At 44.1% G+C, this 14,856-nt stretch overlaps 1 protein-coding gene across 6 annotated transcripts in view; it reads left to right on the top strand.

The window, feature by feature from the left end:
• Nucleotides 1-13,924, top strand: part of NCK2 (NCK adaptor protein 2) — a 152,604-nt gene extending 138,680 nt beyond the window's left edge. For all 6 annotated transcript variants that reach the window (XM_038379985.1, XM_038379974.2, XM_043511432.1 and 3 more), the window contains one exon: nucleotides 12,520-13,924. In XM_038379985.1, coding sequence (XP_038235913.1) covers nucleotides 12,520-12,714 — 195 coding nt within the window. In that variant the 3' untranslated portion in view covers nucleotides 12,715-13,924. The remainder of the gene's footprint in view (nucleotides 1-12,519) is intronic.
• The last annotated feature ends 932 nt before the right edge of the window (nucleotides 13,925-14,856 follow it).

The raw sequence follows: 14,856 nt of genomic DNA, 5'->3' as shown, positions 1-14,856 counted from the left end.
AGCCACCCCCACATCCCCTGACCGTAACCAGCCCCTGCTGCATGCACCCCCTGCCCTTTATCCAGCCAACTCCTGCTCACCCCTTGCCCTGCCCTCACCAGCCCATCTCCGGCCACCCCAGCACTCTCTACCCATAGCCAGCACTGCCGCACCCCCTGCCCTGCCCGCAGCCAGCCCCATATCCCCTGCCCTGCCCGCACCTGTCTCCAGCCACCCCTGCACGCCCTGCCAGTATCAGCCTCTGGTACACCCCTGCACTGCCCGCAACCGGCCCCTGTCTCCAGCCAGCCCTGCACCCCCGTGTCCTGCCTGCAGCCAGCCCTTGCCTCCAGTCAGCCCCTCACCCCCTTGCCTCCAGCCAACCCTGCACTCTCCTGTCTCCAGCCAACTCCGCACCTCCTGCCCTGCCTGCAGCCAGCTCCACACCCCCAGCTTCCAGCTAGCCCTGCCCCACGTCCCTGTCTGCAGCTGGCCCCATGTCCACTGGTGCCCTACAGTTCCCAGGGCAGTAACCCTGCACACCTGCTTCAATGAGGGGGGCATGAAGCAGCTGGGACCCACACGTGTGGACACCCTAGGGTGACCAGAGGGCAAGTGTGAAAAATCAGGACAGGGGGTGGGGGGTAATAGGAGCCTTTATAAGAAAAAGACCCCAAAATCAGGACTGTCCCTATAAAATCGGGACATCTGGTCACCCTAGCACACCCCCAGGGAGTGGCGGGGACCCACACATGTGAAATGGAGCTCATTTCTAGTTCAAGCCTATCTTTTTAAAAAAGAACTTTAGGCAGGGTTAACATACATCCGTATTTTCCCGGACAGATCAGGCTTTTTGGTTCTTAAATCGCCGTCCAGGATTTAAAATTTAAAAATTCCTCCCAGGAAAGTACGGACGTATGGTAACCCTGTTGGTACAAAAAATGCATACTGGGGCACATCCCTTAAAGCAGAACTTTTTATAGGAAACCAGTTGTTAAGATTTTGGCAGCTTATCACTGGGTATGTGTACCGCTGGAGGTACTCATAGGTCTTCCAGGGGGTACATCAACTCATCTAGATATTTGCCTAGTTTTACAACAGGCTACATAAAAAGCATTAGCGGTGTCAATACAAACTAAAATTTCATAGACAATGATTTGTTAATATTGCTCTATATTCTGTATACTGAAATGTAAGTACAATATTTATATTGTAATTGATTTATTTTATAATTATTTGGTAAAAATGAGAATATGAATTTTTCAGTAATAGTGTGCTGTGACGCTTTTGTATTTTTATGTATTTTATATATTTTTATATCACATTTTGTAAGTTTTTAAGTGAGGTAAAACTTGGGAGTTCAGAGGACAAATCAGACTTTTGAAAGAGGTTTGGAAAGTCTGGAAAGGTTGAGAGCCAGTGAAGTAGAATATAAGGTTCCTTGCACAAGTTGCCTGTTCCTACAATAGTTCCCTGTCATAATTGTTGCTGCTTCACCTGGAGAAGCAATATTGTCATGAGAGGTTTTGAGCTGTTGAAGAGGGGCCTTTGAGCCTGGTGATGGTGGATGTGAGGCAGGAGGGGGAGTCTCAATGCATGGAGAGTTTCATGTGTGCATCAACGGCGCAGATAAATTGCTGCTGGTGATGGCTTATCTTGAGTGATCACTCTCCTTACAGTGTGTATGATAAACCCATTGTTTCATGTTCTCTGTGTGTGTATATAAATCTCTCCTCTGTTTTTTCCACCTAATGCATCCGATGAAGTGAGCTGTAGCTCACGAAAGCTTATGCTCTAATAAATTTGTTAGTCTCTAAGGTGCCACAAGTACTCCTTTTCTTTTTGCAGATAAATTGGTGAATGAAGTTATGGATGATAGTTGAGAGTGGAGGGGAGGGGTAAGACAGTGAAGGGAGATTGAACATAAGAACGGCCATACTGGGTCAGACCAAAGGTCCATCTAGCCCAGTATCCTGTCTTCCAACAGTGGCCAATGCCAGGTGTCCCAGAGGGAGTGAACAGAACAGGTAATCATCAAGGGATCCATCCCCTGTCATCCATTCCCAGGGTCTGGCAAACAGAGGCTAGGGACACCATTCCTTACCCATCCTGGCTAATAGCCATTGATGGACCTATCCTCCATGAATTTATCTACTTCTTTTTTGAACCCTGTTATAGTGTTGGCCATTAAGATCTAAGACCTAGACTAGATGGGCAGAAATTGGGAGTTTGAAAGACCAGTAAAAGGGTTAGAGAGGTATAACTATAATTTTTTCCCACCCCGCCCTTTACAGTGAGTGTACAATATTTCTTTGAGTGCTTGCAATGTCCATTCCATGTGAGGTGTGTGCGCACCGTGAGCAGTCACCAGAAATTTTTCCCTCTCTGGTACCCGTCGGGTTAGCTCTGGTGCCCTCTGGTGCTGTGCGTTCATAAGGGCTCCAGCCAACACCGCGCCTTCTCAGTTTCTTTTTTTCGCCTGTGATGGTCACTGGAACTGCTCTTCTTGCTTCAGCAAGCTCTCCTCAGTGGAAGACTCTTCTCTGTGGTCTTAGTTTACTACCTTCCCTTTGTTTCTTTCGTCCCAGTTCTTTATTTCTAGTTTGGACAGTTGTGAACTTGTTGTACAAAGTTAGTTGGCATTTTCACCATGTTAGCGGAGTCTTCGTCTGCTCCCAATACGGGACGTGCCTCGGTCTCTTGGTTTCAAGCCCTGTGCCTCCGGCAGCAAATCTATGCCAGTTACCGACTCGCACTCCGGTTGTCTGAAGTGCCTGAGAGAGACTTATATCAGGGGTTGCTGCCTGGACTTCAAGACCTGCACTAAGAAAGGCCTGGAGACAAGGTTGAAGTCCCTCCTGTTGGAATCAGCATCCCAACTCTTGTCGTAGCCAGTTTGGTCAGACTTAGCACTGAGTACGTTGGCATCAGTGCAGAGTGCTCCTCCCATTATGAGAGTCTCTGCACCATTCACCCATCACCTGTGCCGAAGAAAAAACATAAGACACTGTTGGCTGAGAGAGGGTGTTCCCCAACTCTGAGGAAAGTCAAGTGTGGGGAGACAGTGGAGTGTGACCTGAGTTTGGCCACTCCTCTGATTCTGAAGGTGATACCGTTAACTCTGTCCTTTATGTCCATTGAGTCTGGTTCTGGATCAACCAGAGGGACCAGCTGGATCGTGGTGCTGTCTACCTCGGAGGTGTTTGTTGCAGCCAGAGACTAACGGGCACTTTCGGTACTGCTGGCGATGGCAGTACAAGAATCAGTGACGGTGGTGCCAGGGAGCAGAATGGAACATGTTGCCCTGAACTCCCATTTGGTACTGTCAAGGAGGAAACCGTCCCTGCTGTCCTCGACACAGGTCTTCCCGACTTGTCACGTTCCCCAGCACCCAGTGGTATCTTCCTTCCATGGTCCCTGGAGGAAGGCTCATTGTCGGACTCAGAAATGGAATTGTATCCCCATCCAAGAAACCGTTCCTAGTTGTCCGTGCCCCCCCCTCCGCCCTCCCCCCATCAACTTATCCGATTGTGGATCCATGTGCAGAGGTATGCCCAAATGCTTGGGCACTGGCCTACGCAGATGCAATGGCCATTTTGGAAACTCTGGGTTTTTCTCCAATGCAGGAACTCTCTTCCAGGCGCTAATATATGGTGGTTTCAGAGAGGAGAGCACCTCTGGCCCATCGAGCAGCACTGGACCCGGACTCCGGTACCAAACCCAGGACCAATCCTCAGGATCGGATCAGAGCAGGCGAAGAAGAGGATCACCCCTGCTGTTGCAGAACTCCTCATACTCTTCTCCAGATGAGGCAGTGTCAGGGATGGGCATGTCACCTCCCCATGATGACTTCAGAGCTCATTAGGAGCTCTTGAAAGAGTGGTCTTTGAACCTCTGGCTGGAAATGGAGGTAGTTAAAGAGCCCTCCCACAGCCTGGTCAATATTTTGACTGCGGCAGCCCTGTCGAAGGTGGCTCTCCCTCTCACTAAGGCCATCATGGGCCAGTTAAAGCTCTGTGGGAAAACCCCATCCTCCCTGCCTTCCACCTCAAAAAGAGCCAAAAAAGTAGTATTTTGGTCCCTCTCTTGGGTATGAGTACTTGTACTCCCACCCCCTCCTGGGTTCCTGGTGGTCTCAGTGGCAAACAAGAGAGACAGACAAGGGCAACAAGCTGTGACCACCAAGGCAAAAGACTAGACCTTTTTGGTAGAAAGCTTTATTCTACAGGGGCTCTACAGCTCAACATCTCCAACCAGCAGGCTTTTGCTGGGGAGATGCGATTTCATTGTCTGGGACTTTATGTTGAAATTCAAGGACTCGCTTCCTCAGGAATTCAGGCAGCAGTTCTCTTCTTTGGTCGAAGAGGGGAAGTCTGTAGTCAGGACTTTCCTGTAGGCTGCCCTGGACGCAGCAGACTTGGTGGCTAGATCCTTAGCTTTTCCAGTAGTCATGCACAGATGCTCTTGGTTCCAGACCTCATGACTGCCAACAGAGATCCAGCAGTCGATTCAGGACCTTCACCTGAATATGCTTCACTCTTCTCAGAACAAACAGATGCGAAGCTCCATGGCCTGGAAGACTCCAGAACAAACCTTAAGTCCTGAGTCTTTACACCCTGAAGCCTTCAACAAAGCACTTCAGGCCCCAGCACTCCAACCATTTCTCAGCTCCACCGCCCCATCAGGACCTGCAAAAGAAACAAAGCAGGTGTTTTAAACACAGGCAGTTCCCCCTGTCTACCTCAGGGTCTCTACCTGGCCTGCCCAGATACATGGGGGCAGCCAAACAGAACTTTTGATGGGATGCCCGAGGTCATTATACCAGTTCCCGTGCCACTTGATCCTGTCCCCCTTTTGTTTTCGGACCACCTGTCCCACTTTGGCATGACATTGTCTGTTATCACCATGGAGTGCTGGGTGCTAAACACTGTAGAAAGGGGTTATACATTCTAGTTTATTTCCACTCCCCACACATTCCTTCCCTCCCCATCCCTCTTCAGGTACCCTTCTCATTAGCAATTTCTGGTGCAGGGGGTGCAAGCCATCCTCCAAGTGAGAGCCGTGGAGGAGGTTCCTTGGGACTTAAGAGGGAAGGGGTTTTACTCCCGGCATTTTCTAATTCCAAAGGCCAAGGCGGATCTCTGGCCCATTTTAAACTTGCGCCATCTCAACAACTATCTCAAAAAGCTGACTTCTGCATGATCTCCAGGGCCTCCATCATCCCCTCCCTAGATTCGGGGGACTAGTACGCCACCCTTAACTCAAGAGACGCTTATTTCCACATCTCGATTTTCCAAGGCCACAGGAGGTTTCTCAGGTTCATTGTAAATCAAATTCACTACCAATTTACAGTTCGGCCTTTCAGCAGCCCCAAGGGTTTTCATGAAATGCATGGCAGTAGTGGCAGCCTTCCTGAGGAGAAGAAGAGGGGTACAAGTCTATCCGTATCTCGATAACTGGCTGGTCAAAGGCCAGGCCCAGGTGGAAGCCATTATCCATTTCCATTCAGTCGACCTTTCAGGTGCTGGGCCCACTTATAAATGAGCAGACGTCTACCCTTGTCCCTGTACAAAGGATAGAGTTTATCAGAGCAGTGCTTGATTCGTCACAGGCAGGGCTTTCCTCCCAGAAGCCTGCATCCAGACAATGGTGTAATTAATAGCCCGAGTCAAGGCCCACCCGGTCACGACAACCCATTTCGACCTTAGACTTTTAGGCCACGTGGATGCGTCAACGTAAGTAGTGCAGCATGCGAGGCAACGCCTCGGATCGCTTTAAGCTTGGCTGGCCTCAGTGTACTCACCCAGTCGCCATCACCTGTACTTGGTGCTCAGTTTGTCACCGGTCAGAACACAAAATGTCACCAGTTCTGCTCCCTGCAAGGCCACAGCCCGGGCTTACTCACAGACGCTTTCCTGCTCCTTTGGACTGGACATCTGTTCTACAACTTCCCCTCTGTTCCTCTAGTGCATAAGGTCCTACTGGAGATTAAGCGAGACAGAACGCAAGTCATTCTCATAGCCGTAGGCTGGCCCCGCCAACACTGGTTCGACACGCTTTCAGTATTGACTCTGATGCTGATACCTCTCCTCCTGGACCTGATATCGCAGGACCATGATCAAATACTCCTCAAACCTCGACACCTTCCACCTGACAGCTTTGAAGCTCCATGGCTAAATCCTAAGGAGTTGACCTGTTCAGAGCAAGTCCACCAGGTTTTGCGAGGTATCAGGAAGCATTCTACCAGAGCTACATACCTTGCCAAGTGGTAGCGCTTTTCCATTTGGTCTTCCCAGCAAGGTCTCTTGCCCGCACAGTCATCTCTGCTGGCTGTTCTGGAGTATTTGCTGCATCTGAAACAACAAGGTCTGGCAATTTCATCAGTTAAAGTACACCTGGCAGCGATTTCAGCATTCCATGAATGGCTGATCGATTTTCTGAAATGAGATGTCTGTTCATTTTCTCATGAGTCTAGAAAGACTGTGCCCTCAGATTCGGGAGCCCATTTCCCCATGCGACCTGGTCTTGTCAAAATTCATGGGGCCTCAGTTCAAGCCGCTGGAAATATGCCCCCTGTTGTACCTTTTCTGGAAGATGGCCTTTCTGATGGCTCACTTTGGCCAGGAGAGTCTCAGATCAGGGCCCTTACGTCAGAACCCCTGTACACAGACAGCTTTGCCCTCACCCTGCGTTCCTCCCGAAGGTGGTTTTGCAGTTTCACAATAATCAGTAGGGCCCTACCAAATTCGCGGCCGTGAAAAATGTGTCGTGGACCATGAAATCTGGTCTTTTGTGTACTTTCACCCTGTACTATACAGATTTCACATGGGAAATCAGTGTTTCCCAAACTGGGGATCCTGACCCAAAAAGGGGATGGGGGGAGTCGCAAGGTTATCGTAGGGGTGTCACAGTATGGCCACCTTTATTCTGCGCTGCTCCCTTCAGAGCTGGGCGGCCAGTGAGTGGCGGTTGCTGACCGAAGGCCCAGCTCTGAAGGCAGCAGCGCAAAAGTAAAGGTGGCAATATCATACCGTGCTATCCTTACTTCTGTGCTGATGCTGGCAGCAGCATTGCCTTCAAAGCTGGGCTCTTGGCCAGCAACCACTGCTCTCTGGCAGCCCAGCTCTGAAGGTAGCACTCCCGTCAGCAGCAGCACAGAAGTAAACTTGGCAGTACCGCAACCGTCCTATAATAACTTTGCGAGTCCCCCACAGTCCTCTTTTGGGTCAGGACCCCTACCGTTATAACACCATGAAATTCAGATTTAAATATCTGAAATCATGAAATTTACTATTTTTAAAGTCCTGTAACTGTGAAATTGACCAAAATGGACCATGAATTTGGTAGGGCCCTAGTAATCAGGCTATTTTTCTGCTGTTTTTTCCCCTGAAACCTCTCAAACAGGAAGGAGCAAAATCTCCACACACTGGACGTTAGATGCACCCTGATATTATACATTGAGAGGATAAAACTGTGCCATAGATCTACATAGCTGTTTGTGGCAGTAGCAGACAGGATGAAAGGCCTTCCTATTTTGGCTGAGCAGATCTCATCCTGGCTCACATCGTGCATTCACGCATGCTACGAGCAGGCGGGGGTCCACCACTGGCTATAGTGACGGCCCATTCTATGAGGGCACAAACTTCCTCAGGAGCTTTCCTGGTCCAGGTGCTGATCCAGGATATATGCAGAGAGGTGACTTGGTCATCAGTACGTACGTTTTCTTCCCACTACACCATCACCCAGCAAGCTAGAGATGATGCCAGTTTTGGTCGAGCTATGTTGTGGTCAGCATGTCCATGAACTCTGATCTCCTATGGTACTGCTTGAGAGTCACCAAACTTGGAAAGGGGAACACATCTCGAAGAACACCAGTTACGGAAAGGCTAGTAAGTGATTTGTAACCCAACTCTAGCCAAAATCGATCATTTGGGCAACACAGCTCTGTCTGCTGGATACCTAGGCAGAATAGGTATGTTCATTTAAATATAGTCTGGTCCCGAAGCCTTCCCCCAAACCCACCCTCCAGCTCATCACTAGCTGTCAGGGAGAGGTCATTCAGACCTTGCTTACAAATAATAATTTGAAATTATTAAGCTTGGCCAACATCGCCAAAACAAACGCACTGAACTTCTCATAAAAAAAACAGCTATGTGAGGCAGCTAGTTCTCTGTTCATGCTTTTCAAACCTATTATGCTTTTTCAGGTACAAATGTTTTATCATCTATTGCATATGCTTTTAAAGTGTATACTGTTGACCACTGGGGGTGGGGGGGGAAGGGGTGGTGGTGATGGGGAAATTCAGGTAAATCCCTGATGGGGGAGAAACACTCACAGGCTCCCTGCCGTGATTCTATGCTGTATAATCACCAGACAACCTTACAGATTCTAGAGACACAGATTTACTTGTAATGTGCTTTTAAGGGGTGTATGCAAGTTCTGAGGCTTTTATGCAAGAGAGGTTTGTATGCAAGCCATCTAAATGTAGCAGTTAATTCAAGTGGGAGAAGAGAGAAAATCTGCCAGAAGCTGAAAGAGAATGGCCAAAAAACAGTTTTTAAAATGAACAAACAAACTTGGAACAAATCCAAGGACAGCAGGGAACCAATTCAGGCTGCATTCAACCACCACACTGTAGCATGGTAGTATTAAGATTAAAGAGCAATAGTTTACACAGATATTTTATAAAACATTCTCTAAATATTTATCTTGTATATTTGTAGCGAGAAGGACCCAAAATAAATACAAGTCCAATTATTTTCACAGATTCTTCTTGTATTCTTGTTACTCACTAATTTGAGGCCAATAAAGGGGTTTAACATTTTTCCAACAGCTGTTCAAGCTCTTCCATCTCTTTGTACCAGATGATGGCTCTCACAAGAGAGTTAAACAGGCTGTTCCACAGTTTTAAGATGATGAGTTCATCAAAAGGGTGCAACTTTACAACATGCTGTGGTGAAAAATAAGCAATGCTAAATTCTTCTATTATACAAAAATCTAATTAGCAATTTTGGGACTTGGAAAAAATGTGAAATATTGAGTATTCAATCACAACTGTATTTCAAGTGTCAGAAAAAGCAAAGCAGTGTGGTGGTAGTGCAATAACATACTGGAGTTTGTGTGGTTACATGACATGGTAGTAAGTGTGGGCCAGTGGCTCGGGCATAGGACTGAAAATCACAGGGCATATGTTCTGTTCTGAGTTCTGCCACTGACTCACTGTCGTAACCTCTCTGTTCTTCATCTTTATAAAGATAACAATACTTACCCACCTTTGTAAAGAGCTTTGACATATATACTTGAGATCATAGCTTTGAGGTTCTGATAACAACACTGCACCAAATAGGAGGGCACTAAATCTCCACAATGCACAAAAGGATTAGCTTGGTTGTTGATTTTGCTTCAGACATGATGTAGCTTTTTCAGTTCCATATTTTGGCATTCTGTTTATTCCTGTGTCTTCAATTGTAATAGGGATTTTTTTCAGTTAGTATTTTTAAATGAGTTTTGCCTAGGTGTTACCTACAGAAGAAAGAATTAGAAGGACTTTAATATTAAGGTTTGGTCTTGTTTCTCAGACTCTCACAAACTAGTGTTCTATTACTCCCTTCCATGCTAGCCCTACTGAATTGTTTCCTACAAGCCTATGTTGTTAGTTTTAATATTTAAAGTAAAGTTAGTGGCATGCTATCCAGTGCCTGATGACACTTCTGTGATTCAGCAGTCACAGAATTTTCAGCAGAATTCATCCCTTGCTGCAAAATCGTGCTCCAGAGACTCCACTATAATTTTTTTTAAATGAATGTTTCTAGTTTTTATGATTCAAGAAGATGATCTTCAAATCACTAACAGATTTGAAACCAATACATTGCAGAGAGCCTGCAACAATAGCTCTGAAAACTGAACTGCCCTATTCATTCAGTCAGGGCCCCTGGACTCTGCAGTTCCACAGCATCTGGCTTTTGCAGGCAAGCTGCTGGTATTTTGTATTCAGTTTCCCTTCTTGGTCAGGACTGGCCTGCAACTGTCTCTTGCTTTCCAGTTTTCCTCACTAGGGGGAGTTAATCAGATTACAGTGAAACCTCTGCACTGTTCCTTTGAGCTCAGGCAGGAGGGGGTTAGAGCCAGAGCTAACCTACAATTTACAGCCAGGGAGTGCAGGGGGAGAGATGGGGAATGGAATCTAAGAATTTATGCTGGCAAGTAGAGCTAGTCGGAAAAATTCAAATGAAACGTTCATCAGAATTTGTGGATTCATTAAAAGTTAAAGGTTTCACTGAGATGGTTCAATTTCAGCAAAGTTCCAGTTGAACTCAGGCAACAATCCGCCAGAACCCTGCCAGCTTGCCTGCCCAGCTCCTCAGCAGACCACATTGGAGGACTCTTTAGTAGAGAATTTAGAAAATGTTGGTTTTCATTTCTAATTGGAACAAAACTAAATTGTGAAATATCAAAATCCTCAATAAAACTGAATTACCATTCTCTGCACAGCTGTGCACTGGCAAGTTAGACTGGCTGGGGAATAGTGCAGTAGTTGAAGCCTTAGATCCAGGGAAATGAGATGTAAAACCATCTACAAGCTCTGCACTCCTGTCCTCCTCATATCTTTGACACATGCAGACAGAGGGATGGCCTGAACCCGGCTGCTTGGACAGCATCACAGGAGCAAAGTCCCAGGGATTGGAGTTCAGCTGTCTGGAGAGCATAGTGAAAACCCATCAACAAAAGTAGTCACTGTCAAAAATAATCTCTCATGAATGTTATGCCAATAAGAATTTTCAGTTAAAATAGACATAGTTCTGTTTTTGTGTGGGACTGGAGGATTGGAATAAATGGTGTTTCATGACAAGGGAATAAATTAATGTTGTTGTGGAATTTAGGAGTTGTTGCCACAGAAAATAGTTGTTGTTGCCATGTGTTGCTAACCTGGTCTAATTGTGTCATTAAGTACACAGGACTTAGAATATAGAATGCATTCACAGTGATGTTTGTTTGATATACCATAAGAGCTTTGATTATGTTCTTTACCGGAGACATTGATAGAAAACTAAACTTAGGCCATGTCTACACTACAAAATTAAGTCAAACTAGCTTCCATCGGCATAGAGCTGCTGCAGTAATTACATCGCTTATGCTTTTCCACACTTTGCTCCTTGTGTCAGCAGTTTATGTCCTCTCCAGGAGCGCTTTTATTGATTGTACTGTCAGTGTGTGGTATTGTGGGACACTTCCTGAAAGCCAGTAACAGTCGACGTAAGCAATGCAGTGTCTACGCTGATACTGCTTTGACCTAATTACTTCAAACTTAACTCTACGCCGTTTATGGAGGTGGAGTTAAGTTGGCGTAGAGGGGCAGTTACATCAGAGAGAGCGAAATTTAAGTGTAGACTCTTCCATAATTATGTCGAAATAAACTGCCTTGTGTCAATCTAACTCTGTAGTGTAGACCAGACCTTAGAGGTATAGTCAGGTGGACATTCACTATGTAACTTTTGATTTATATAAATGTTGCTATAATTATTAAACATTTATACTGCAGTAGAGCCCAACTTCAACAGTTGGGTCCAAAATTACTGGGAAGAATTTAAAGTTTGAATTAGTATTAAATGTAATGAACGTTAAATGAAATAAAAACTACAAATTGGAAGTTCATTCTTTTTTTAAAAATTCGTATTGTCAATTACTTTTTAAAATAGAGCAGCAGTAGGATGGAGGAGTGGCCAAACCATGTGTGAGCAGGGGGAAATGTTGCAGACATGGAGAAATTTTGCAGCCATTTATTTATGTTCACTTTAGTGCTATGTACCAAAGCAATCCATGTGCTGGTGCATGGAAAAAGTTGCTATATGTTAAAAATAGTAAATGGAATAGTTCTGTTTTATCTTTCAAATAATTTTTAAGTTAAAAAAATTAATTTCACTGTACATGGTTAATATTATATTTGGGTGATTTGTATTGTAAATGTGTATTCTATGTCCTATACTATTTTCTTAAAATTAAAATAAACAAGAACTGTTCCTCATATATTTTTTAATTAAGTTAAAGGGTGGAAAGTTTTTTTTCTTTTGAAACACAGAGCAAGAAAGGCCCTCTGGTGGTCATGATTTTAAAAAGTTGTGGGAATTTTCCCCTCTGTGCCTCACCTCAGCCAAGCAATATTGTAATAAGAATATTGACTTTAGGGAGAGTTTATCAATAGAAGAAACCATATATAACACAAGTCTTTTTCTGTTCTTGTCATTCTTATGATGCTAGTTTGAGCCAGTAATTTTTGCACTATTTGCAATTTAGTCATGTAACTTGCTACTTTAGACTATGTATTTTACTGACGATTTACCTCACATATTAATAATGTGGGAAATTATTTATTGAATAATAGAATTTGGATTTCTTAAATAGCTAAAGCACCATACTGTGGAACAAAGAATAGAATATATTGTAGTTACTTTATATCACAGTTTGCTCCTTCAACCACAAATTTGTGTGTTCTCTTTGACCACTTTGTAATAATTCTTTTTCTCTCTCTCTCTCTTTCAACAGCCCAGTGACTTCTCAGTATCTCTAAAGGCATCAGGGAAGAACAAACATTTCAAGGTGCAGCTTGTGGACAATGTCTATTGTATTGGCCAGCGTCGATTTCATTCAATGGATGAATTGGTGGAACACTACAAAAAAGCTCCCATCTTCACCAGTGAACATGGGGAAAAGTTATATCTTGTGAAAGCACTTCAGTGACGTTGAAGATAGACTATGCCACCTAGGCCTCTTATAACTTTCAAGCCTTAGGTCCTAATTCACTTTTATAGAGCAGAGCAATCTACTCCCTGAAGCTGGCTTAAAGAATGGGCTCTTTCCAAAGTGTTTGCTCTGTTGGTTGTTGTTGTCCTTTTTTGGTTTGGATTTGTTTTGTTTGCCTATTTTATCTTTTCGGTTCTGTTAATCTCAGATGACCTCCCCACAGGTTGAAAATTTCACTTAAATGGGCGTTGTAAGCACTCACTTTCATGCCTGAGTTCTAAACTCCCCTCTTCTGTGTACGTTTACATAGTTAGTTCCAATAAAAGAGGGGTGTTTTCAATTCAAAACAGTGTTAATCTGTTCAAATTGCTCATGCTGACAGAACTGTTCATTTGAGAGACATCGGGCACAGTTTGAATGCACTGAAGCTGCAGCTAATTAAGTGAGATATAGTAGACATAACAGTTGTGGCAGTGAATTCTGTAGCTATTTTGCTTACCAAGTAGTATATTACAAAAATTCCTAGTTCCTAGAAGCACTCTTTACACTGTACTCTGCTATTACATTGCCTCTTTAACTCTTTGTAAAGAGTACACTAATTAAAGCATTTTGTAATAGTACTTCTTAATCTACTATGGTAAGATTGTAGTAAAAGAAAACTATCTAGTGTATTTTGGTCTGTAATTGCAACAGAGAGGAATTTTCTTTTTTACATTGATTGCTAGAGAAAGAATCATTGAATTGTAAAGTCTGAATGTTTTGGTAATCTACAACCAAATGTGCCATCCACATAATGCTTTTTCCTCTTGCCCTTCTGCTTGTTTGAATTAAACAATTATGTATTTAATTCTCGAAGTAATATGTATCTGTAGCTGATTGTTGACACTAATACAGAAGATTAATAAAAACTGATCTTGGGGTGGGGCGGGCGGGCTACCAACACTATTATATATATAGATCTATATATATTTGCTTTATAGAGAAAATCTTCAGGGTTTACAGAGGATGGTGGGATTGGTAGTAGGAGACACACAGAATGTTTATGAAGAAAATGCATTTTCTCTTTTCTTTACATTTAAACTCCTTTATGGTTTAAATATACAGTCTTGAGATGGCACATTCCTGAGATTGAAGAAGGGATCTTGAGATCTCAAATTCTTGCATACCCAGTTTTTTGGATATTGTAATAAAACCGATATTATGTCAAGATGGAGTACTGGATTTATCCTTGAGTGGTAGTCATGTTGGTTTAGTAAGGTGAAATAGTGTAAATATGGAATTTGTGTATTCTGAATTTGGTCTAAGAAGAAAAAATATTTGAGCAACATACTGTAGGTAATGAGAAATACTCTGTAATGTTTTCAGTATTGGTTACTACGATGAGGAAGACCATAAACTCCTTTAATGAAAATGCAAAAGGAAACTATTTCCTAAGGCCTTCACCTTTTGTTTTATTTGTTGTTTTATCTGTCATTGAAATGTGATTCTTTGTTTACACTGGGAATTCAGCCACTGGCTGAGACTCTGTAATGTGTACAGGATTTACACCAGTGCAGCATGGTTTGCTTTGATTTATATCATCTTTGCTATGGGGTTGCCCTGGTGCACTTGCACAGGTGGCTGAAAACCCAGTGTCAGAAAGGCTTGAAAAAGGGTTAAAAAAAGAACAAGATAAACTCATGGAGGATAGGCCCATCAATAGCTATTAGCCAGGTTGGGCAGGGATGGTGTCCCTGGCATCTTTGCGAGAAGCTGGGAATGAGCAATGGGATGAATCACTTGATGATTACCTGTTCTGTTCTTTCACTCTGAAGCACCTGGCATTGGCTACTGTCAGAAGGCAGGATACTGGGCTAGATGGACCTTTGATGTGACCTAGTATGGCCGTTCTTATGTTGAGGAGCAGACACTGTTTTGGAAGTTTTACAAACCTATTGTTATCATGCCCATGTGTGAACGTTTCATAGATTCATAGATACTAAGGTCAGAAGGGATCATCATCTAGGGATTATGATTATCTAGTCTGACCTCCTGCGCAACGCAGGCCACAGAATCTGACCCACCCACTCCTGCGAAAAACCTCTCCTATATTTGAGATATTGAAGTCATCAAATCGTGGTTTAAAGACTTCAAGGATCA

The sequence above is a fragment of the Dermochelys coriacea genome, chromosome 1 (assembly GCF_009764565.3).
Source record: "Dermochelys coriacea isolate rDerCor1 chromosome 1, rDerCor1.pri.v4, whole genome shotgun sequence".
NCBI lineage: Eukaryota > Metazoa > Chordata > Testudines > Dermochelyidae > Dermochelys > Dermochelys coriacea.
The sequence above is the reverse complement of the archived record's forward strand: the minus strand, read 5'-3'. Positions and strand labels throughout refer to the sequence as shown.